The sequence below is a fragment of the Antedon bifida genome, chromosome 9 (genome assembly GCF_963402885.1).
Source record: "Antedon bifida chromosome 9, ecAntBifi1.1, whole genome shotgun sequence".
NCBI classification, from domain to species: Eukaryota; Metazoa; Echinodermata; class Crinoidea; order Comatulida; family Antedonidae; genus Antedon; species Antedon bifida.
Window position 1 is genome coordinate 14,287,208 of NC_136234.1, and position 26,147 is coordinate 14,313,354.

The following is a 26,147-nucleotide window of genomic DNA, read 5'->3' on the forward strand; positions in this document are numbered from 1 at the left end:
TTACGGTATTCAATATCAATAACTGTCCGGGAATGGAATGTTTTGTAATTAAATAAACATTATAATTTGCGTAGGCTAGGTAGGGCTACACGTTACGATTGAACTATAAAATCAATTGGACAGCATAGCGTTTAAATGTATTCTGGGTTTGGTGTTTCAGGAGTCCCAATTTCGGAGACCAAGATTTAGACGAACTAAATTCTCGCTGAAAGTATACGATGAAATGTCATAAATGTATTCATTTTAATTCAATTAAACCGTACCTTCAACAAGTGTATATACAAAATATAAATACAATACAAAACTTAAGCGCTTCGTGTTCGATTATATATAAATAATAAATGGATCATAAAAACGCATACAAAATATATTAAAAAAACTTGAACACATATAGGGCATAGTATAAAAAAAAGTGAGGATTCGGTTCCGTTTATCAACCAATCACAGTGATTCTCTTATAGCTTTCAAGATTCTGGGCGTAACATCTATGTGACGTCACCATAATGTTCAAATCTCTGTTGATCCATTTTCAAGATCTTTTGTCTGGTGATAACCATTAGTGCCCTTTCCGTTCAGTTCTACGCCATTCAATACAATTTTACCCTCGTTGGAATTATTGTCCAGAGTTCTAGAGGATGTTTCGCTAGTGGTCAAGGATGTCATTACGTCCGTTTCGTCTCCCATAGCGATCTGTATGGCGGGATCCACTTTGTACGTTGAAGAGAGCTGTGCGTAGTATCGTCTGCGTAATTGATCTTCCGGGTCAATATTTCCCTCTAAGCGCCGATACCATATCGTAGCCATGATGTTAAAAAAGAACATTTCCACTACCGTAAGCAGGTTATCGATATCTGAGAACGAACCACAAAAAATAATGTTAATTTACATCTATAAAAAAATATTACAAAAAAACGCTGCTCGTATCACGATAACTACCGCCGTCTACATGCATCTCAATTTTTGATCAGCAAATTAATGTTTTCATAGACTCTCTTTTCCAAGACGTGCTTTGGGGCGTGCGCATGCCCAGTCCGAGTTTCCAAATACCAATTTTTTTTTCCAGCCGTAGTAAACTTAAGCTACCGCATGGTAACTGTTTCCGAATGCTTCCGTTCTCTTGAATATAACTGCCCAAAGGAGCGGCGGGATAAATCAATGAAATTAAAGCAGTACTGTACATTTACAGACACGATAACCCCATCTACAAAATGACGTCATTGGGACCGGAAATATTGATTTAATAAGCGAAAAGTCTATGTTTGTTAACGATGATCATTGATTAGCATCTAGACAAACCCAGTTGAGAATGTGTAAACAAAAATGCGGTCTAAAGCTAATAAGAAACATAATAAAAAATTACTCAAAAATTGTGTCAAAATCAATGAGAACCTGTCGAGTGGAATCGTCTGTGAATTTCAAATTCAACATGGCAACATCCGTATTTGTTGTAATAAACTAATATTTATCTTATCATAATTACTATCTTCTATCAATTAATTTCAAGTTCCATTTCATTTAATTCTTCCATGTGTCGAAAAGGATTTCCCCCAAACATCTCATTTAGTATACGTAATAATTTGTCATTATGTCTTTACACAAACCTAATATCATTGCCGTATTTATTCGAATAAATGCCCGGGCGTTTATTGTTCAGGAGGGTTTTTAGGGGGCGTTTGTATTGAGGGAGGCGTTTATTCGAGGGAGGCGTTTATTCGAGGGAGGCGTTTATTCGAGGGAGGCGTTTATTCGAGGGAGGCGTTATTCGAGGGGGAGGGAGGCGTTTATTCGAGGGGGAGGGAGGCGTTTATTCGAGGGGGAGGGAGGCGTTTATCCGAGGGAGGCGTTTATTCGGTGGAGGCGTTTATTTTTTTTCATTTAATATGGCAACATGTATAATCAAATAAATACCCCCTAGATAAGAAAAAAATAATTAATATCAAGAAGTGATGAAATACTTTAAAAAGCGTATGAAAATTCTTGGTAAAAACTGTAGTGTAGATCATGTCAATCAATGAATTCTACTACAAATAGAAATGTGTTGTAATGGAATATTGTGTGTTATGCATGTGGCGGGGCGTTTATTCGAGGAAATAAAAAAAAACGCCCCGAGGGGATTCTATAGGAGGGGCGGGAGGAGTCGTTTATTCAATACGGGGAGTTTGAATAAATACGGGAAATTGAACTTGTTGAAAATTATTAAGATGTCATAATACTAGGCCTACTATAAAAGAAATTCATGATTATGGTATATATATAAGCAGTGAACATTACGTAAGAATAAACATAAATACTTTACGTACAACTTCCTCGCATTCTTGCTGAAAACGGGTATCGACATGTTATAACATTAGCTGATATTAATATCGCTATTAGTATACTTTGAGTGGTGGTCAGCACAAGAGCCAACTGGACAGTGAAGAACTTTGGCGTAATCTTAAAATTCTTCAGCGGCTCCTTGCATAGTCTAAATAAAATAATGATTCCATTCAACGCAATCAGAGTTGATAATAAAGACGCTATTTGGAAGAAGATGAAAGGCTCGTGCAATCCTATCTGTTGAGAGATAAACCAAGACCACGTGTTAATTAATGTTCATTTAATTAAATTCACTACTAAAGACACTTGAGTTTATGACTTACGACAAATAGGAGAAATTGATTTAACGCGTGTTTTACGGCATTTGGCATTTATTCCTGTCTTCCAAACAGTCGTATAATGAACAAGCCAAATGCCAAACCACTAACATTAACAATGGTTAATTTAGTTTGGTAAAGTGGGCAATTATATTAACGAAATAATAATTGAAATAATAATTGAAATGAACTTTAATCAATCGATCGATTACATTGAACATTTTTGTGTGTGATAAAATACAATGCAATATTGGACAGTGCAAATACTTTATGGTTAAAGAGGCGCGGAACATGGTCAAATTAAGTATGTTTTACAAGTTAATTTGTATACCCCACAAGCTGTTGTCACCATAAAATACAATGAATTACTCTGTGGTTTTATTTCATGAGTTCTACGAACTGTTTTAAGAATTCTAGGCCTATATAGTTTTAAGAATGTTAAATCTTCACAAACACATTTTTATGATGGCAAGCTACGCATATGTTTATATTATGTCACGCGTGCACAAGCATTCCAATATGGTATGGAACGCGCTATAATAAAAAAGGTCTTAATAAGGTCTACTGAAAAAATGGTAGTAAAACACAGAAGAGAAGAAAATGTTCATGGCAGTTACGACACCATATATGTAGGAAGGTGTGGAATTGTCCGGGAAGGAGGTATATACATTATTTATGCTAATCTATTCAAATATATGCAAATATATGCAAATGCATGCTAATGAGTGATTACCTTTCCAGGTTTATACGATCCATTCGTCCAGAGCACTGTAGCAACAAACCACAGAATCGGTTTGAGAACGGCAACTTGTAAAACTGCTGCTTTTATTATACGGACTATTTGTAACAAATTACCCCTGTAAAACAAGTTAATGTAGTTTTGATAAATTAGTACGATAAAATCCATGTATAGAAATATACTTTATATAACTGTTGTGACCTGTTTACCAAATTGAGGAACTGGGTCAAAACTGATTCAGTGCTCGGGCTTTTGAAACAATACTTGCCCACAAAGCTTGTGACGGACGAGAGCTAGTAACGAGTTTTCCTTAGAAAGTATTCGTGGTTTTACTGATAGATGCATGGGACGCTTATAATTAAACACCGTCGAAGCTATTCTTCTCTTTGTGGAAACTCTCCAGTCACGTGTCCTAAAAATTGTATCTCTTTCTTAGAATTCATTTAGGCCTAAGTGTTTGTTAAAGGTAGTGTAGTAGGGTACATAAAAGAAGAAATGGCAGGATAGCGGTACTAAGGTTGGTTCGTCACAACACCTAGATGCCTTTGTGAATCAAGCATTAAACCCAATGAGTAATCATAATTTAGTTTTAGTATTCTGGGTGTAAGTTGAAATACAATTATACATTGACGATAGATAGCCAACAAACTGAACGTGATATATATAGGAAAATTAATAGTACCAGTAGTTATTGTAATAGAAACTTTTAAAATCTCTGCTGTCTTTTCCATATGAATGCTATCTCTATCTTAAATGATGGATGGATGTTCGATAATAAAATGTAACTGAACCTGCTGATTTTTCGATCTGAATTTCGTTTCTTAAGCTTGGTTCCCACTGGGACGCAACGCAAGGACGTAGACGCAACGCAAACGAGTTTAAGCTTGGTTCCCACTAGAACGTAACGCAAGGACGTAAACGTAACGCAAGCGTTTTAACCAATGACAAGCGAAGTTATAGACAGTTAGCAATCACAAGCGAATAAGCCATCGCTTGTGATTGGTCAATTCACTTGCGTTGCGTTACGCCCTTGTGTTGCGTCGCTAGTTGGAACCACGCTTTACCAATGACAAGCGACAGTCGAATAAATCTATCGCTTGTGATTGGTCAAATCCCTTACGTTGCGTTACGTCGTTGTGTTGCGTCTCTAGTGGGAACCAAGCATAAATGAACAAGTTTTTCTCGCAATCAGTACTTTTGGAAAAGGTGAAAAGGCAATTAATGGTAACGGGAGAAACCGACGACGTTCGAATGCAAATTTCAATATGGTGGTATGGAAAGAGTGAAAATCAAAATGAAACTCAGCATTAATGGTAGGCCTACAGAATAAACCCCAGACGACCTTTGAACTGCACAACCCCAAGTTGGCAGTATCGTCCAATACAACTAATAGTAAACAAATTAAACCTACTCTGTAATAGGAATCTTGGGTAGACAGCATGATGCGAAGATAAGTAAAGGTGGACTGCCAAGGGGTAGAATACTGCCTTTAAGTAGACGCCTCATGTTGTCTCTCGTTTTGAAATAACCGGTAATTAACATCACGAATTGTAGCAAACTCACTGAAAGATACCTGAAGTTTGCAAACAAAAATAAGTGTTATATACAAATATATAGTATGCTAAAAGAGTATAGGCCTACGGGAGAAGGGAGAGGTGAGGGTGCTCTTCGGTCGGCGTAACGCAGAGGCATGGAAGCCTCAGGCGTTTTCGGCCCTTTTCGACATAACTTTAATGCCTGTTTCCTCATGGCCCTGCTCATGGGTCCCTGTAAACTCTAGGGAACCTGGGTTTAGCCAATGAGCGCTCATATCCATACGCCATTATGCGGTCGAACATCTTTGAGTTTTCGTTTTGGGATTAATACATTGCAATTTATAGATACTGCCGACGATTGAAGTCTCCCCCACCCCCAAATTTGTTATTACTACGATTTCAAACCAACATGTAGCACATTAAGTTAAGTTAAGTTCAGCACTTCGACATATGAAAACCGCCTTTTTTTGTTGCGCGATAGGCCTAACCTTTCTGCAGTAAGCAATTAATGTCTTGTCTGATCTTGGACGATAATATCAATAAATTAGTCGATATCAATTACGTTGCTAATTACTTTGGTAGCTGACACTAATTACACGTTCAGTATCGACCTACAACATGTTACAACATTGTACAGTATGGTGACAAATCAGGTTCCTTATTGGAAGTTCAATGTATACAGAGTTCAGATATAACCAAAAAAATAATAAATCCGACTGTACAGTGCTTGGCAATGTGTCCGGAATATAGGCTACCCACACGTTCACACGTAACGTTCATTTACGAATGTAAAATACAAGAACAACATATAATTACTTTGGATGTTTCTAGAATAGCGTTGTCCAGTCTATTTTTAATATACGGCATTTGAAAATTTAATATAATCACGGTTCGCGTTTAAATTATTTAAAACCTCGGTGTATTTGGGAATTGATTTCACACCGAAAGGATTGACCTGTAATGACCCACTGTTTATTTATTGCATCACAAAATATAGTATTCAAAAGCACTAAATAAATAACTGAATTATAAGCGAAATCTCATGTGGTTCACAGTCGGAATAATTTTGTTTCAAGATTTCAATATTGACAGGTCATAAAATATACAATTAGACTTAATGTATTTTTAATGGTTGTACAAACTAAATGATTTATTACTATTTAGGTCCCTGTGAAACAAGTTTCTCAATTCGAAAGTGAAGGGCCGCAGACTTGGAAAACACGCGTTCAAATGCTGTCGAGTCGAAAAGACATTATCTGTACGCTCAGAAACACATTACACACATTAGACTCAATAGCCGCGACATAATACTATTAGGGATTGAAAACATGGGTGGTTTTAAGTAAATTATATAAAAATAGGACTTCTGAGGACTCGGAGTGGTCTGAGTACGTGGGTTACATGTACTATAGTAAGGCTATTCGGGAAACAGGCCTAAGTAAAATGTGTAAAGGAAATTGGTCTTGATTGATGATATTAACGAAAATTTGCGTTAATCGAAACATTTCATTTTATTTACTTAATTAGTACTATAGTGGCTCCGTTTCAAAAGAAAGTCTTTAAGGTTATGTTTTAAACACTTTCACTGATCCATATATGGTTGGTTTTCAATTGATCATGTTGCAACAGTTAGTAGAGAGAAGCCATTAACTTTCGATGCATAAGATCGAACTAAACATTTCATTTTATTTACTTAATTAGTACTGTATAGTGGCTCCGTGTAAAAAGTAGCAAAAGAAAGTCTTTAAGGTTATGTTTTAAACATACTTTCACTCTGTATATGGTAATGACAAAAAACTGTAATTTAAAGCAAAAAATGGTCAAATTGGCTGTCAGCCAATGGGTTTTTAATTGAATTTAACCATTTATTTTGTCATTTTATAAGTGAAAACATCATTTTCCGGTTTTTTTTCTACAGAAGTGATTAAAACTACAAAATAATATATTCAAATTCTGATTTTATTAATCTTTATTTTCCGGTTTTTGGGGGACAATATACCTTTAACGAAACTGACAATAAGATCAATGGAATTGTAAAATATCTATAGAATAAAAACAATTATGGTTCTTACACTTGAGCAGAGAATCTTGCTACCAAAGATGCCCGAGGTACGTAGAGAGAAATCAAAGATGTTGTTGAGAATACCTATAGAGAAAGAGACACGTTTAAGTTGTAATACTATCTTCGTAACAATAATTATAAGGCTCAGCATTACACAATTTATTCTCGTTTTGCTTCTAGCAAGTATACGTGTTTATAATATTGGACAGTTATTCAGATAAAATATGCTGATAAAAATCTAATACGGTATCAGTTTGCGGTTGTTGTTCTATCATCATGTCAGCCAATGTAATTCATCAACAACATCACGTACCATTCTCATATCTTCTTATATCCTAATTGATAACTTAATTGTATTACAATATTGCTCCGTATTTTGATACAGCGTTCATGTTTGTCACATGCTATCATAGGAATTATTTAAAGATATATTGTCCCCCTAAAAAATAATTTTTTAAATTTTTTGTTGTTGAATATGCCATTTTAATATCACTAATAGTTATTCACTATGACCAAAAACTTGAACCAAAAAAAAAAACATTTTCCACCAAAAAAATGTAATTTAAAGCAAAATATACCTAAATTGTCTGAAAGACAATGGTTTTTGGTTGAAATTAACCATTTCTTTTGTCTTTTTATAAGTGAAATAATTATTTTTGATGATTTTTTTTCTACAGAAGTGAATAACTTGATTAAAACCGTGAAATTGCCTATTCAAAATCTGATTTTATTAATCTTTATTTTTTCATGTTTTTGGGGGACAATACATCTTTAAAGTTTGGTGTAAAACTCAGCTGACATTATGTGACTTATGGATGTGCCAGGATACACATATAAATAAGCTATAGTTGGCGGCAGAATTAAAGCAGTTACCTCATTAAAACTAACCCTAACCCTTATATTCACGTAGGAAGACGAGGGGCGAAAGAGACATTTTGAAGCTCGCGTGAAACAACGGCAAACTGATACCAATTTTTCTTTATACGCGTCTTGTGTCCCTTTGCACCTTTACTTATTCATCAGTATAATTATAAAGTTAAAGCTCTGTCTACACTATCAAAATTGTTATAACAAAAATGTGATGTGCCCATATATGGACATGATGATGTCATATCACTACCATATGTTGGCATATCACTACCATATTTTGGCACATCAAATTTTGTTGTCACATAAAGTCTGATATTCTAACCAAATGTTTTGTCACATAAAGTTTGATAGTGTAGACAGAGCTTTAGAAGTATAAATGTACAACTCACTGGATAGATGCCCATTATGAAAGACAACTGGACTTTCCGACGACTGGCTATTTTTCTGCAAACGAAAACCTCTCCTTCCATGAAAACTACGAAAGTTATAATAGACAAAATAGTTGCTACTACCAAGGTTATTGTCGCGGCATAATTTCCGTCAATTGCTGTGAAAGAAGTAGAAACAGTTAAACTAAATAATGTAGTTATAATAATTCATGACTTATCTGCATCCTATACACTAAATGTATGTTACTTTACATAATCAAAAGGTGGCTTCGAGAGACCATGACTCGGGTCTGTATTAAGGAACATTAGGGCAATATTTGTCTGCAGTCAAAGGCAAATTCCTTAATACAGATCTGATGTGTATACCATAGGCCTACCTGTATCATCTAAAGTTGTCTATCTATGATACAGGCGTCTATGGAACACATGTGATATTGTATCATGGAACTTGCCTATGATATTTGAAACATTTAGATACAGTACCTAGAATCGGTTAGATGATTTTAATAGATAATTCTAATCTCGAAAAACCATTGACTTGAAATTGTTGCGGTCAACGTGGACAATAAATAGGACGCGGAAATAATTAGGATACACAAATTAAGGGCTCCAAACACGACGAGTTTCCAGATATATTTTACACAGAGAATATATAAACAAATAAGTATATGTCCACAAGTTTCTCTTAACGATCGTGGTATTTTAGTCTATTTACAAGCCATGCATTACTAAATAGAGCCAACAATAGGAAATGTCAACAGAAAAATCAGAAAATTTACACTGTCTATAGGACGAGTCAATACAAATTTCTTCAAGAAGTTAAATCGATGGGTGGTACACTGGATGGATTATAGTAGAGACCGTTATTTTAAAAAATAGTATCAATCAACTATCGAAGAACTGGAGCCTATGCTCTGGGCCTATGTATGGCAAGCCAAGTCCGCCAAAAGTCCTCAATCCACGAACTTGGCTTGCCATACCTATGCCATCAAAAATCGCGGCCCGTTACTACAATCAATTGTTTGACAAAGGTGAACTCGGTCGTAGTAAATTTGGGCTTATACTGCAGGATATGGTCCATAATATTCAGTTGCTACGAGTATTTTAAAATTAAATACAATCTAAGTATAGGAGGAAAATGAGTAATTATTAATATTTATTAACCAAGTAATTCAATCCCGCTACTGTAGGTACCGGAAGATTATTGCTCTCCTTTAAACAGGGCTGAACTTCCTTTTGTGTTTGATCTATTTATGTCTTCATTACATAGTAACTCTGCTGATCTAAATCTCAAAGCCACAACATTGAAACTATAATGAAAAGAAGATAAGTAAAAATAAGATAGGCCTATATTTACCCTCGATAAGCTGTGATGTTGTTGGATCTTCAAACTGCAACGAGCAATTAAAGACCTCTTCGAATTCCATGTTGGAAGAAGTAACTGCAGCCTAACGTGCAAATGAGGTCCCTTATTCTGAGGAAAAAAGTTATTTACATTTCGTAATAGTTTTCCTTGATACAAGTACACTCGCTCATTCTCATTTGCAGGTAATTAGAGCTCGAGTCTCATAAATTCAGACTAACTGCTGGTGTTTACTGACATTACAGCACTGGATGCATTATGGTAAATACATGTTTAACGAGCTGTTTTCTATGCGAAGCAACAACCACCACTCACAGGGATGTTACGGGTACGTCTTTGATAGGAAAACGTCTTGCAGTCAAAGTTTTCATCAGTAGATCTAATATGTTCATCCGTCCTACATGCAGTGGAAGTGTGTAATGGTGTCAGCCAGTCAATTGCGGACACGAAAAGAGTACACAGAAATAACCCAATATTAAACATATGGTGTTAAGTACTGTACTTAGAACAATACCGATTGATTGTATGTAAACATGATAGCCGTTTATAATTACCATACAACCAGAAAACTCATCCCCGTACGTCTATCATATCATAAATTAATGCATTAATTGACCTTTGTATTGTAACAACTCTAGATCCATCAGCACGTTGATAAAGAATGTTAATTAGGTAATATATAAATTGTTTTGTGTTGAGCAAACAGTTGATGTGTGTATTGTGTCTTTTTTTGCGCATCGCGTTCGTTATTTCATTCGATTTGCGAAGGCCTAGCCTTGGTAATGAGTTGGCATACGAGGACATTTGCGACGGCCTAAAGCCTTGGTATGAGTTGGCATACGAGGACATTTGGGAAGTCCTTCGCCCTCGATTCTACGAAACACTATTGGAGGATCCAAATAATGTGCAGGCCTAATGTTCCAACAAATCGAGAGCTCCCACCAATGAGCGGTGCATGTTCACATCGTCTGATATTATCACGAATATAATACTGTACAACATCTAACGCGCGTTCAAAAGATGGTGGTTTTAACGCACGCGCCAATTTTGTATCAACACTTCGGTGCCGAAAATAATTCTGCTTATAATATATAGGCCTATACGATACATAAAAAAAAGATACAATTAAGGTTATGGAAGAATGATTACAATAACACATTTACAGTTCTATTAATAGTACAGTTAAGGAAGAAGCCTCGTGAATACATCCTCGTAATGAAAGCACTTTCTTGCAAACATGATTAATTATAGGCCTAATCACACACATTTCTTAATTGACAACATTCCGCATGCAATTTGTATGTGGTAACGTTTTTACGGGCAATTTTATAATCACGGAATGACGTGAAACAAGGCGAAGATTCACGAAACTACATAAATTATTTTAAAGCTACGAACGAAATAGCAAGTAAGCTTTGAATGTGGTGAATTCAGATTGATGAAAAATTTAAAAACATCTACATTTTATTTACTTATTATTTCAACCTTTTGGGTTAAAAAAAGTCGACAACAGAACACTGTATGGTTTTATCTATTCATCTATGATTCCCCCATCCATGCAACTGGATTAAGACAGTTATACAATCCCAAGGTTCAGGATTCAAATCTGACATAGGGTTGTAGCTCACGACGCTTACGCTTACGGCACTCCCAAAAGCTTGGTTCCCACTACCGACGCAACGCAAGGACGTAACGTAACGTAATTGTGATTTGACCATCACAAGCGATGGATTATTCGAACAGTTACACTTAAGTTGATATAAGGTAAGTTAATCGTGATAAAGAAAATGCGGGAAATTTCTAATGAACTTCAGTACAATGTTAGTGACATGCCACAATCAATCATCAAGATAAACGGTCTACTACTCTGACACTTGTTAAAACAAATGTTACAGTCACGCGTCTTGTTACATTAGGGAATAAGCTTATTCTCTACGGACGATTTAATGTCACATCAAATTCGCTCATCCTTGCAACAACACGTAAAAACCTATACTGCGATCTTGAATGAGAATTCGTGACGTATCTTTCAAAACTGCTGATGACTAGATACACAACGCTTAACTTTCACATACTTTTTAATAAACAAAGGAATTTAAACGGTCTTCAAAATGGATCGGAGTAAAGAAAATAGGCTGTGTCTACACTATCAAACTAGTTTTACAAAAAAAAGTGTAATGTTCCCAAATATGGTAGTGATGTGACATCATCGTGTCCATATATGGGTACATCACAGTTTTTTGTCACATAAAGTTTGATAGTGTAGACACAGAGCTTTAGAATATCGTGACGTATCTTCCAAAACTGCTGATGACTAGATACACAACGCTTAACTTTCACACACTTTTACAATAAACAATAGGAATTTAAAGGGTTTTCGATATGTATCGGAGTAAAGAAAATAGGCTGTGTCTACACTATCAAACTAGTTTGACAAAAAAAAGTAGTGGTAGTGATGTGGCCAAATATGGTAGTGATGTGACATCATCGTGTCCATATATGGGCACATTACAGTTTTTTGTCACATAAAGTTTGATGGATATCGTGACATATCTTCTAAAACTTCTGATGACTAGATACACAACGCTTAACTTTCACACACTTTCACAATAAACAATAGGAATTTAAAGGCTTTTCGATATGGATCGGAGTAAAGAAAATAGGCTTAGAAAAGGGAGTTATTATTCTAGGAATAAAACGTTCACGAGCTGTACCGATACCTCTGTATGTGTAGGCCTACAAGCATTTTTTAGCTGCAATAATAAAATATAGTACATACATACATATATAGTATAGTACATTGAAATCACCACCACCCTCCCACTATTGGATGTTGGAATGGCATGTGTGTGTCGTTCATTCATGGAGGTATACACATTTTTATACCTCCATGGTTCATTGATCAAAATCAAAATGGAGAAAGGCAGGAGTAACGATTTCAAATGGTCTGTTTTTTTAACGTAAGCGTTGAAAAAGATTGGAACTTTCCGCCACCATTGCCTTGATTCTTGAACAGGCTAATCTGTGTGTATATAACAAATAACGTCCACTAATTATCATCAAATAAAGATTATAAACCAATTATACCTCATATTTCTTTATAATCTGGTACGGTAATTACATTATAAAGTAATTAAAATATTTATATATGTATTATAACTGAGTATATAAAATGACTATTAGGCCTACCTATTTCAACACATACAATTCAATTTGAAGGTGTAACGGCGGAATTATGCTTTATGAAAGATAGCGGTCCAATTATTTTAGCTCAGCTAACATAGTGACTAGTGCGCTTGATCGTGGTATCTTTATATCCCCAATTTAATGACATCGTAAATGTATCAAAAAGAATGAATGTTTACTCTGGGCATATTATATGGTATACCAAATGAAAGTTTAATTGCTTGTTCGGCGGCTGATAGTATACATGCTATGTGTTTGCACAGACTACATGATGCACGTATAATGGGCATATTTTTTTTGTATAAATATATTTATTTAGTACTGAGAAACAGGATGCCGCATTTTAATTTTTGTTTCCAATAGCTATTGAGTTGTTGAGAGTACAATGGTTAACAAAAATACGTGAAGGCGAATTTTGTGCGATCATGATTTCATGATTGTAAGTAAATAGGTATACAATGACTATGCAATGAAGTGCCCTTCATTATACTGGATGTACCCGTTATACGGTTACCCCCGTTATAGCCTATTTCGTCAAAAAATACCCGCCAAAAAAAGTAGGCAAACAAAGGTGAAACACGATTTTGAAATGGACTGTCTTTGAGCATTATACGACTTTTGACTTATATCCTACATGGCGAGTATAAATGCGCGTGTTATCGGTATGTGGTTTATAATAAGTATGCCATAGTTATAATGATGTAAGTACACTGAACATGCTGCCCTTTTACACACAATAATCGATAAATGAAAGGAAATTAGAAACGGGACGTTTCAACTTATCGAATGACATGGACTACTGTAGATTGGAATGTGTTGACAGAAGTATCTACATAATATAAAATAATAACTTTTGAGGCCTATTTGATATTAACATTTTCGGAGAAGGCTAGGCAGTTAGACTTGCCTCTAGTTATCAATGTCTTGTTACAGTATGTTGCTAGTATTCCAGTCGGCGTTTTGATTGTATGATTATACGTATGAAACGCCATGTGTGCCAACATTTTATAATTTTACCATCAAGTGGTCGAAGTGGTCTTAGAACCTATAGACAGGAGAAGCCATTCGTACACAAATCAATATTTAACCGTTTAAAAATAATTATATTATTTTTTTTTCTCTTTTGTGGCGTTAACCACTATTTTATTCATTTCATTCTCAAATGATCAATACAATGATTTTACACTTCATCCAAATATATATTCCCTTGTTATTCTGTTCTGTTAGTACAGTACAAATAATTATATTATTATTTCTACTGTAATAGGCCAATATCACCGGTCTATTTAGATGTATGCCTTTAAAGATGTAGGGCTATAAATATACAAGCCTAAAAATTTTGAGTTTCTTTCTCATAGTTATTTTGCGGCACTGTCCCTTTAATGGTATATCTATTACATAAATCTAAACAGTGTTATTATATGCTATTGCTCAACATAACAACACGTAACGTCATTGAATAAATAACTGTAACAGACGTGGATTATACGAGTTATCAGACAAGACACTTTCAGTAGAATAATATTGAAGTTCAGTAGGTGAAGAAAACCGAACAATTCAGTGATTATAAAGATAAAGAATGAATAATAAAATGAGCGGAATACTAGATAAAATGCAGGGAGCGAAAGAGGGCGTGCTAGTCAGGCAAAACATACAGATAACTCGAGATTTCCAAATAAGCTTTTGTGACGTCACCAATACCGAATAGATTATTAAAAATCAATATGCGTGGTCTGTGGGTTTAGCTTTTTGCCGAAAAACGTTATAATGCAAAGCACGCTTATGCCTAAAATACACACATATAACATTCAACAAATGATATTCGTTTTGTGAACCTGGCGAATGTACAAAACAAAATGGCAAAACAATAAATAAATAAAAAGATATCTGTACAAGGTCTTCGATCAACATCACCGTTGCGTTGCCCTTTAAATGTACTTACGATTCGATTTTAAACAAATACAAAAACATCGAATGCAGGTAAGAGTTGAATACTGATAATAGAAATTGAAGCAAGGACAGAAAAAAAAAACCAAGGACAAGAATTGTTTCCTGATTAGATTAGCCTCCTTGATTTGTGGTATAAGATTTTAAAAAATTAGTTATGTGTTGTAAAGATTAGACACGAAGAAGTTCAAGTGTAGGTCTAATTCTTGCATCATACATTTAAAAACCAAGACGCGTGGTGCCACGTATAGCAGGGCTACTTTTTAGATGGGGTAACGATCAATAGGCCTAATGCCTCCATATGAATTACAATATAATGGAGAAAACAGTTCAGAAACTATCTGTATCGAAAGACTTTAATACACTTGATTCAACAGGCTAAACAATTTTGTAATTAATTAGATTTCAGGCAACAAGTACACAGTATATAGAAATTAATATGCGTGTCTAACGTTTCGTTCACAAAATATAAACAAAAAAAAACTGTATAGTTTATAGTACGCCATACGTTTCACCCAAACTTCATAGGAATTAAAATTATAATAAAATAAATCTAAATTGTAGTATCTAAGTCTACATGCCTATACTACGTACATCGAATTCGTGACTGTCTATCGGACGTTCAAAGAAAAATTAACGAAAAAGTAATTTATAATAGTACGCCATACTTTTGACCTACCACCCTCTTTACAATAAAAACTAATGAAGCGAGCTTCATAGGAATTAAAATTATAATAAAATAAATGTAAATGCCAACTACCTCGAGCGTGACTGTCTAACGTACGGATGTTCACAAAAAACTTAACTAAAAATAATTAATAATAGTACGCCATACTTTTGACCTACCACCCTCTTTACAATAAAAACTGATGAAGCAAACTTCACGGGAATTAAAATTATAATAAAATACAATTAACAAAAGCCAGTTTTCAAATGCAAACTTACGTTAAGTTTTGAGTCACTTCAGCTCAGATGTTGAACAGGAATGGATAGTGGTGGTAGACCTCTGACCACTTTTATACCAGGATTCCATAATAAACAAACAATGTTGCGCAAAGTTAATAGCAGTACACTCGATCGAACAGGTAGGTCGTAAAGAATCTTGAACACCCCCTTCAAACTTGTATGACGAACGATTATTGGTGAATAGCACGCGGCATTGTTTATGTGTACACTGCAAAACTTATGAGCCTTTTGATAATCTGACAAGTTGTATTATAAGCAAATTGTGGGGTTAGTAAGGGAAAGGTGTTAGCCCGTGTCAGGAACCGTTCTCTATAGCCAAATATTGAAGTATCCTCCGCGCGTTAGACTGTTAGCCCGCGTGAGGCACCGGTGTCCTCATCCACAAAGATTGAGTCCCCACGCGTGTGATAAGCCCTAGATTCAGAGAAACGCCAGAAAAACTCTCCTCGAATTATATTATGCTAAAAATATATTTCTTTCTAAGAATATATTTATTATTTATGCTCATCTTCAATGGCTGTCAGCCAAAATAAGAATTTGGAAATTAAATTAAAATCTGGAAAACAACCAAACTGGTTTTTTTTAAATTGTTGAAAGTTAATGTCCTCTTTTTCCTACATACAGATTGACATAAGGCAGTTTATTGTATGCTTTCTGAATCAGCAGTTTTGAAAAAACGACTATAAATATAGACACAAACCAGGTCGTCGTAAGCTTGGCTCCCACTAAAGCCAATTCAGATAGCGACGTACGACGAGTCGTCTCGTCGAGAGAACAGTAAACATACTTAAAGTTCTCTCGACGTACGACCTAAAAAATACGCCCGACGCTATCTCAAGAGGACTCGTCTTGTCGGGATTCAACTCAGACAGCACCGACGAGTCAAGACGTTTCGTCGGGCCTTGTCGTACGTACAACGCTGTCTGAGTAGGCCTTAACGCAGCGCAGGTAATTGACCAAGCGACATTTTGGATGTCCATCGCGTCGTGATTGGTCAAATTACATCTGTGCGTTGCGTCCTAGTAGCCTTTGGTGGCACCTAAACTGATAGCCAGGCCTTTTATACAGGGGGTTCGTTATGAGTAAGTTAGTTAGGCCCTATCACTGCTGGTCTATAATTTGTAAAGGGCACTTCAGGAAAAAGGGGATTCGTTCGAACCCCACCTTGAGCCATACATCGTACCAATGTAATTAACTGATGATACATTTACACATAGTTAACCTCAAAGTCAAAGTCAGTGTATTCAGAATCGAACAAACAAACGAAGACTCGCGTTCTCACACTTTTACGTAATTAAACCTGGTCACTATTTTAAAGAAAAAATATACACTGCCTGACATGTTAACAGATTGATAAAAAAGAAAGATTAACTCATTATTGAGAGATGTTTAACGTGAAATTGTCAAGGGTAAGTTATCCCATCTGGGCACGCTACCATGTTACATAAAAAAATGAGCAAAACGAACTTCACGTCCTATAAAAACACATGGTATGATCCCAATTAACCCCAATCAGGGCGGGGACTGGAAGAAGGATATAGTGCCTAAAGAGATTCAGTGATGGGGCTTGGTCAAAATGCCGGATTACCGTAACCTTATCGGCATCGTTTTCAATTCACGCTTTTGTTTTAACGGTCTTTCACATCTCTTCCGGCACGGTTCTCGTCCGGCATCAAATCGAATGTTTCGTTTTCACGCGGCTGCTACGTGCATGTCGATTAGCGCATAGCCGCATGGAGCGTCGTGTAAACGAAACATTGACGTTCGATTTGATTTACCGACGGCGGACCGGTGTGAAACAGGCTACCCTTAATAAACGGTTTTTAGTTTTTACAAATTAGAGGTGTATTATGTATAGTATACAGTGAGACGATGTTTGAGCACAATTTTAGTTACACGACTAACACTAGAAGAACGCCTCCTTTGAGACACCTATGTAAGGGGACAGTTGTCCATGAAACAACGAGAGGATATAATTACAACACATACAGTCAACCCCGAGTAGTAGAACACTTTTATTTGGGGCCATAATGGTGTCTCTTTAATAGGGGTGGTATCTGTATATCTTACGGGCTTCAATCATGGGTGAATATATAAACATTGCATGATCTATTTAAACTTTGGTCTCAATAATATATATTCCCATCAAACACAACAAAATAGATAGTTTAGTATTTTATAGTGTTTACAGACACAAGGAATATGGAAAACCTGTAGAATGTACGGAGGTCTCGATTGTGTATGCCATTCCTACACTAAAATTATCATTTCAGATAATAAATATTTGGGTGTCAATTAATCACTAGCGAGCCAAATGTGTTGACAATGTTAAAGCTATCATTCATCCTTATTACCGATAACTCAAGAAAGATAATGTAAACGATAGGTTACCTCCCAAGTTCGACTCCTGCTAAAGCTTGGAATTAGATGCGCATCTTCGATAAACGCGAAAGATTTGGCCAATTACGAACGAGAACACTCCCAATGTGGTAAGAACCGTCGTTTGTGATTGGTCAATTCTGTTGCATTCGCGCAGATACACAGGACAACACTAAGCCTTTTTTTAAAGATAATTTCTTGGTTGTGGACGAGAACTCTCCTAATGTGGTAAGAACCGTCGTTTGTGATTGGTCAATTCTGTCGCCGTTCGCGCAGATACACAGGACCAAACTGACCCTTTTTTTAAATAATTTCTTGGTTGTATGTGGACGAGAACTCTCCTAATGTGGTAAGAACCGTCGTTTGTGATTGGTCAATTCTGTCGCATTCGCGCAGATACACAGGACCACACTGAGCCTTTTTTTGAGATCATTTCTTGGCTGTATGTTGGATATGCGCTTTACAAAATTCGTATTATCCTTAAAATTACAGGTCCTCTCCTTGATTTCTGCAAATAAAACAGTAATCCTCTGTGTACAGGGAAAACGATTACCATGCAAAGTCACGTTATAATCACCTAGGACAGGGGTTTCGTTGTATTGTCAAGTAGCCTATATTGACTAAAATGAACCGAATACCGGGACCGAATATTATTGTATTCAGCCATGTAATACACAGTACACAATAAAACGTATACCTATACAGGTGATAAAGAATGGTATAGTTAAAGTTATAATGAATGTGAAAACAATCGATGATGCCAAAGGTATCGTACCTGACACAACCACACACTAAAATTAATAAACACAAGAGAGTCAAATCCTGTCCATACGGTGATTTATACATGAGATTGGGTGGGGTGATGTTTAAAGTAAGAGTTCAACAACTTATGTTGAACATTGGTATGTTCAACAGGTTATAATGATTGTTTTCTTGTTAAAATGATTGTTAAATTAAAATAAGGCCGTGTGGCGCAGTGTGTTGGACGTTCGACTACTGATCGTGAGATCGAGATTCGAATCCAACTCTTGCCGCATTGCTTGTATCCTTTTTAGGTAAGATACTTTACTTACGTTTGCCTCTCTCTACCCAGGTGTATAAATGGGAACCCGGTTAGATCAAGACACAACTTTGCTCTGATTACACGCTGCATTATGGGAGTATGTATCCATACGTGTTTGATCCCAAAAAATGACTGGGATAATAATAATGTTCAGCGCTTAGGTTTCACAACAGCAGGCGCTATATAAATTATTATAATTAATAAAATGTAGCATAAAATGGAGCAAATTTTGCATCGGTAATTCCGAAGTTATATATAGCCACAGTCGCATACTAAAGCCCTCAAATATACGCATCGCAACTCCATGCCGTACGTATCTATTTTATGAGAACTGTTATGTTCATTGTCAAATACACAACAGCAATGATGAAATCTATATTCTATAAATAAACATCGTAAATATTTATGGTTCTAACGATTTATATTGTAGTTAGGCCTACTAGTTTTTATCTTCATCATAAACTATTTATGATAGTAGAGAATGTGACTATTGAACCATGTAGAAAATAGACAACCAGGCCTAGCACGGGGCCTAGCAAAGATAAACGAAACACTGGTTTAAATGCATTGAGATTCTTCCATTGCCATGCCTGCTGCATTCGCAAATTACCATCACAGGTGGTGTAGTGAAATAGATTATGCAAATGATGCCACATGGACATATTTGCTTTAAAACAGATGGATAAAACCCATGTTAATATATCATAATCGATAATGGAAATCTTGATTTGTGTAATAATCGATATTTGATTTGATATGGACGATTTGATATGGACAATTTGATTGGCCTCATAATAGAAACCAATAAGACTTATTCTTTACTCCATGTACACAATTTCAAAGATGTGAATAGTAGGCCTATGTGTTAATGTATGTGTTGTGCTTTGTTGTGTATGTGATAAATATAAATCATAATGATTTCTAAAATGATTTTTTTTAAATGATGAATTTTAATGCGTATTTTGTAGTTGAAATGTAGGCCTAATTGTGTTGTTTTATACGGTACGATATGGATTTTATTCCAAAATAAGGAAATTAACAAAGCATATGCCCACAATATTAGTATTTTCTAAATAGATCTACAGTAATACAATAACTCACCTTTGTTATGACATATGATGTCTATTAAGCGTTATCCAAGATGCTCCGAATTTCCTATGTCAACTCGTAGTAGAGGCTTAGCTTACAGGCTCAGCGATATATACTAAACAGACATATTTCGAACATATTGATACGGCTTTGGTATGTTCCTTAAAAAACAGTCACCACGACGACATATTGTGGTATACTGAGTAGTGACGGTTCATTTATATTGGTAGAATATATTTTTGTCCCGTCCATTGTATTTCCTTTCAAATCGTTTGTAATAAAGCTTACGCTATAGGCTTTCTGTATAGAGTTCAGCGTTTCATGAAATGCAGCGAACCACGGAAAGTAATTAGCATTCACAGTTGGCGAAGCAGATAGTTGTGTTGGCTAATCAGTGATGACCGATCAAATTAATCATCGTCATCATCTATACAATTTCTCCTTTTTTTATATATATATTTGGACAACGAACACTAACATTTTATTTATGTAATTTCTGATTCTATTTTTTGTGTGAATACGTCAATTCAGCAATTCTGCTGCCTTTGTATTTTTATAAGTCATTGTTTTTGAATAAAGATACCGAGATATATAACTACCGAGATATATCGAAGGCCTTTATTTGTTTGTTTTAAATTCCCTCCTTTGTTTACTAATTTACATAAGTGTGCTGATTTGTTTTTATATCTTAAGTGTCAGTGACGCACGCTGAATTAAAAGCAAAAAAATAACAAACCAAGAGCCCTAAGCAGAAAAAAGGGAAACAAATCGTGGAAAGCAATATTTGAATGACGACGCGGAAAACGTTTAGAGTTACGAAACAAAAACCGCGATGTCAAAACGCGCGTTGTTTTGCGGCGTTACTGATTCTCTAAGCTAGCCATCCATTATAGATCTACTAATGATCTTTGGTGGTCTGAATGAAGACCAATTGGCAAATCTATCGGACACCTTACAGAACATCGCATAAGTCTACTAATGTTACCGTATCAATTGTTTGAACAAAGACGCTACTTTTGCTTCGGTATTTCGAATAATCCATCGCTTGTGATTGGTCGAATCACTTACGTTGCGTTGCATCCTTGCGTCGCGTGTCAGTGGAAACCAAGCTTAAAGCAACATTGCGCGTCTTGATTATTATTATTATTTTATTCCTCAGTTAGTCAAATTCAAAATTCCATTCTATTACAATATAATAATGAATAAAATGTTACATTGAAGGCTACTGTTTGATGTGCCCCACGTTAATTGTTTTCTGAATACTCTCACATTGTAACATTAAACGAAAATACATCAAACAAAAATATTGAGGTGGTGTACTGTATTTATAAGGAAGCGTCTAGATAACAGCGCTAACAAAATAGGGGTCCTGTCCTGGTAGCGATTTTTAGAAGCTTCCTATGTAGTAGGCCTACATTACAATCAACAGATGGCGCCATTCTAGAATACAATAATTATTATTATAATAATAATTATTATATGAATTTATGTAGAAGATAATGTTACATAAGAATCAAAGCATGATTAAAGTAGAAATATACATTCAAAAAGGAATTATATGTGTATATTAACAATTTATACTTAAATTTAATGTGTATAAAATATAATACCATAAGAAAATTATAATTATGTTCATGTAAAAAGAAAGTGTTAAAGAAATGCTATGAACATGTTTAAAGTATAATTATACAGCCGACTTAAAAATGTTTTGTTATTTAGTCATTGTCATTAATAAATTAGAATATAAACGATATTTAATCCTTATAAATATTGTCTGTTAATAATGAGTTAGCTCAAATGTCATTCAAACAAATTGACCAAGAGAAAAATCAGATCACATCAAAATAGTCATGTCTCGATGAATTAAAATCTACATCAAATTATATGATTTTCGAGTAGATCAATAAAAAATAATCGGTTGAAAATGTCTTTAAATTAAATTTAAATTTACAATTGAGTTGTGGCGTTAAGCAAAATAATGTGTCGGGTAAAAAAATACTCCGATAAATGAAAAGACAGGTAAAACTTGGCGTTATTACATCTTAAAATCAATACCTGATTATAGCAATGAGCGAACACACACCCACACCCCCTCCAATATCTCATTTTGAAACAATATGGGAATGAATATCATTAAAGCAAGAAATATTTCTTACAAAAAACGCCGCTCGACTCATTGACAGTTTTAATTATTGTTCTTCCTTCATTAAATGATGCTTTTATTGATATTCTATTTAATAAATTAAGAAACGGTGATTTATTATCAATCATTTTTGTTCAACATAAATGTTCAACGTAAAATAACCTGAAATGCTACATTTGGTTACGTCGTTAGTTTTTGCATGGGTCGTTACACGGAAAATCTCACGTGACAAAATGCTTAATATCAGCAGATGTTTTCATAGACTCTCTTCTCCCAGACGTGCTTTGGAGTGTGCGCATGCCCAGGCCGAGTTTACAAATTCCAATTTGTCAGCCTTCGTAAGTAATAGCTTCCGCGTTTATTCAGCTTTGTAATGACTCTGTCCTCTGGACTATAGCTGCCTAAAGGTGCGGCGCGAAAATAGAATAGGTAGACTTAGTCAATGTGTTCCTGTTTAATGTAAATACTGTATGATTTTTGACGCCAAATATAATGGATAAGTATTTCATATGCATAAAGCTCTGCGCATATAATATGTCTTTAGTAATTTGTAGGCTCTCAATTCCGAAATACTATGACATTGAAAATTGAAGATTTGAAAATTAGATCAAATTTTAAATAAATTAGATCGTCTATCTATTTTGCATATTTGCCTAGTATGCATGAGTACCATCAATTTTGTTTTCAATGTTGATTTGATTTATGGAAATGAATGAAACTCAACTGCAATCAGAAAGCCAACAAATAGCTACCATCATGTTTAATAGAATGCTTAAAACAAGTAACCCAACTCAACTGACAACTTATGTAGTGTCATATCTAATAAAATGATAAGGCACAACCTTTGGATTCTGTCTTTACTTAGAACTTACACACACTGTTTACTAAATGAATGAAATCGACACTGATTTGGCGGATTATAGTAGATCATTTTGCCTGTAATAATCAGGCTAAACGCACGTGATGGCAGACACACTCGAATCATCAAATTGCAAAGTAAAAAATCGATTAATATTGGCAACAGTGTAGTTGACAACTTGATTAAAATCGTACTCTAATATGTCATCATTGAGTTATTGCAACCGCCGCCTTTGCTGCTAACATATTCATTTTGGTATAATGCTTTTGGTTACAGCATCGAAATCTTTCCTCGTCCGAGGGCTGTTTGCGGCCCATTCGACCCTCTGTATTTGGCGAGTGGTTGAAACGACAGGCTACGACGAATTTTGGGGTTTTGCGTTAGCACACTACTTCTTGTTAATATTTGAAGGACTTGTTACGTGTGTTGCCACAAAGAAGGGCGAATGGACAGTGTAAGTATTAGTTATTTTTCAGTTCTTCAATTCAGATAAGAAACCAATCACGGTTTAATCTTATATTTAATGAGCCTATATAATTTTTTATTATTGTGTTTTACAGTATTATGTATGCGGTATACAGTAATATTAACTTCATAAATCCTTCTATCCGGTTCAGTACATTATAAATCATCAGAAAATGATCCAAGCCAACATACAGAATATATTAAGTTTAAGCATTGAATTTTACAATGTTTAGACTCTTCACTCCTCATACCACTATCATTAGGTGATCATTTAGAATAAAATGATCACCTATTGTTATTGTATAAAATCTTTATTATTATTTTTTTTATTTTTTTTTTTTTTATTTTTATTGTTTCTGTACACTATTTTGTGTAACAATTATCTCAAAAAGTTTAATGTCAATGATTACAAAAATTTCAGAATATCTTTCAAATAATATAACTTAATCCTAATAAGCTTTCCAGCGTGATCACTCATCCGTGACGACATTTATACGCCATTTTGCGAAATCACATTATCAATCATATCTCCAAAATTCATTATCACATATTAATGAAATTCACTACACGTAAACTTCAGATCAAGGGTAAAAATATTAGCAAATAAAAAGTTGCGCGTTTCAAGGTCATGCATGTGAAATCGCGCGCTAAAAATTTAAAACGCGCAAAATTAGGTTTTGATCAATTTAGAGCATGAATTAGGCCATTTGCGTGTTTCCAAAAATTACTGCGCAAAAAAAAATTTTGCGCGCGCGATACTTAAAAAGCGTAAAAAATATGAATTTTTTTTACAAATCTCATTCTACTCACCATCCTTAGTACATTCACCAAATTTGAGTCAGTTCCGACTTAAAATAACGCTATACGAGCACGTTAAAAAAGACAAAATGCGCACATTAATTTTACAAAAGTTCTGAAAATGGTGAAAAATAGGTCTTTTTTAAAATGAAAATAATTCTTCAGAATGCAAGATGACCCCCGATTTTTTTAACTTATTCTGGAAGCCATTGAGTTGTAGATATGAATTCATGTACACATTTGACGTACAAAATGTTTTGACGTCATCAAATGGCCACTTGAATTTAAATATTAGGATTTGTTATCTTTTTGTGTAGATTATCACATTCAACAGAGCGCATCTTGGTTATGTGTGCTCGAATTTCGCACAAATTTCAGTATGTGCTTGCTTAATTAATTATCTTTTTCATGAGTTGACACTATTTTCATTTTATTGACGTCATCACGCGTAAAAACTTGAATAACGTAGGCCGTGTAATTTCACCTTCGCAGTAAATTTGAATATCTTACAGCTCTTCAGAATTGAAGGTTACCTTGATGATTATAATTTATTATGAAAGCTGATGAAATGTAGATATTAATTCATATAAAAATTAAGCCTATCGGATGTTGTGACGTTAACATATGGCCAGTTGAAGTGAAAAAGTAGTTTTTTCATATTTTTCGTCAAAGTTATACACATTTCAAAGAGCGCGCACAGCGCTTCTACGTGCCAAATTTTTTTCCAAATCTTATATTTTTTTGCTCAATTAATTATCTTTCGAAATTGTCATCTTAAAGTTTAGTTTGATAACGTCATCATGCCAAAAAATTAGAACATGTGTGTCCCGTAATTTCACCTATGCTACACTGTATATAGATATACAGTATATACTGTACATATGGCATATAGGCACAACTCAGCACTATAAGCGTATATAATAGGATGGCATACATCAACATTTTCCGATCGTATGTTAACGTACGTGCATGTTTAAAAAAAAATAATTTCAGTAAAATGATCACCTATAATTCGTCAAAGTGACGAATTAAATTCTAGTTACAATTTGTTTTGTTTTTTTGGCCTATTTAATTTTAGTGCGTTGGGTTCTTATCAGTTGATCTCAATCTGCTCCCTAATACAGTGGTGGGTAATGAACCATGTTGGGTCGTCCCACTTTGCTAGGAGGTAACTTTCAGACAGTTAACACAAGTTTTTAATACAAGAAAACAAAGCAATACAATAGGTACAAAAGAACAATGTTAGAGTGTTAAGAACTATTTATTAGGAGACTATTCCCCTTAAAATAACTATGGTACATTAACAATAAGTATTGTATAGAAAAAAATCACAAAAGGGCGGAGGCTGATACAGAAGGTAATAATAGAACATCAGATGTGTCATACTGAACTACGCCCAATAGGTAATCTGTTCCATAGGCATAGTGCGTACACTTAATCTGTTAAATATATTATATTTAAATTATTTCTATTTTTATAGCAATCTTCAAATATTGCACAAACAAATAAAAGTAATAATAATTTTAGTAGAACTAAGGGTATACCAACTCCCTGTGTTGAAAAATCATCAAAACAAAGTGCAGTATAACAGTATGTAGATGCTAACTAGTACAATATGAATATATAATATATTACATAGAGATACTAATAATATAATATTA

At 34.8% G+C, this 26,147-nt stretch overlaps 3 protein-coding genes across 4 annotated transcripts in view; 2 read left to right on the plus strand and 1 right to left on the minus strand.

Moving 5' to 3' along the window:
• Positions 1 to 26,147, plus strand: part of LOC144851591 (ataxin-3-like) — a 195,545-nt gene that overhangs the window by 140,012 nt on the left and 29,386 nt on the right. The gene's annotated exons all lie outside the window — the stretch shown is intronic.
• The window catches only part of LOC144851595 (protein phosphatase 1 regulatory subunit 14C-like), a 73,289-nt gene that overhangs the window by 34,732 nt on the left and 12,410 nt on the right, over positions 1 to 26,147 (plus strand). The gene's annotated exons all lie outside the window — the stretch shown is intronic.
• On the minus strand, positions 222 to 20,488 carry LOC144851586 (organic solute transporter subunit alpha-like). 2 transcript variants are annotated; one of them, XM_078709115.1, is made up of 8 exons: positions 20,234 to 20,488; positions 9,586 to 9,702; positions 8,229 to 8,386; positions 6,980 to 7,053; positions 4,784 to 4,945; positions 3,367 to 3,490; positions 2,301 to 2,553; positions 222 to 851 (listed from the first exon to the last, which is right to left on the minus strand). In XM_078709115.1, exons 2-8 carry the CDS (start codon positions 9,653 to 9,655, stop codon positions 508 to 510), a joined length of 1,185 nt encoding a protein of 394 aa, XP_078565241.1. In that variant the 5' UTR covers positions 9,656 to 9,702; positions 20,234 to 20,488; the 3' UTR covers positions 222 to 507. The 2 variants fall into 2 exon arrangements, with proteins under 2 accessions (XP_078565241.1, XP_078565242.1); XM_078709116.1 differs by lacking the exon at positions 20,234 to 20,488 and adding an exon at positions 12,781 to 12,852.

Bases quoted from the DNA above. Each gene is read 5' to 3' on its own strand.
- LOC144851586 (XM_078709115.1), bottom strand. From the start codon at position 9,655: ATGGAATTCGAAGAGGTCTTTAATTGCTCGTTGCAGTTTGAAGATCCA. The intron at 3,491-4,783 runs GTAGGTTTAATT...CTTGTTTTACAG, and splicing joins CCCAAGATTCCTATTACAGA to GGGTAATTTGTTACAAATAG. The intron at 852-2,300 runs GTACGTAAAGTA...GTTCGTTCTCAG, and splicing joins AGCAAGAATGCGAGGAAGTT to ATATCGATAACCTGCTTACG.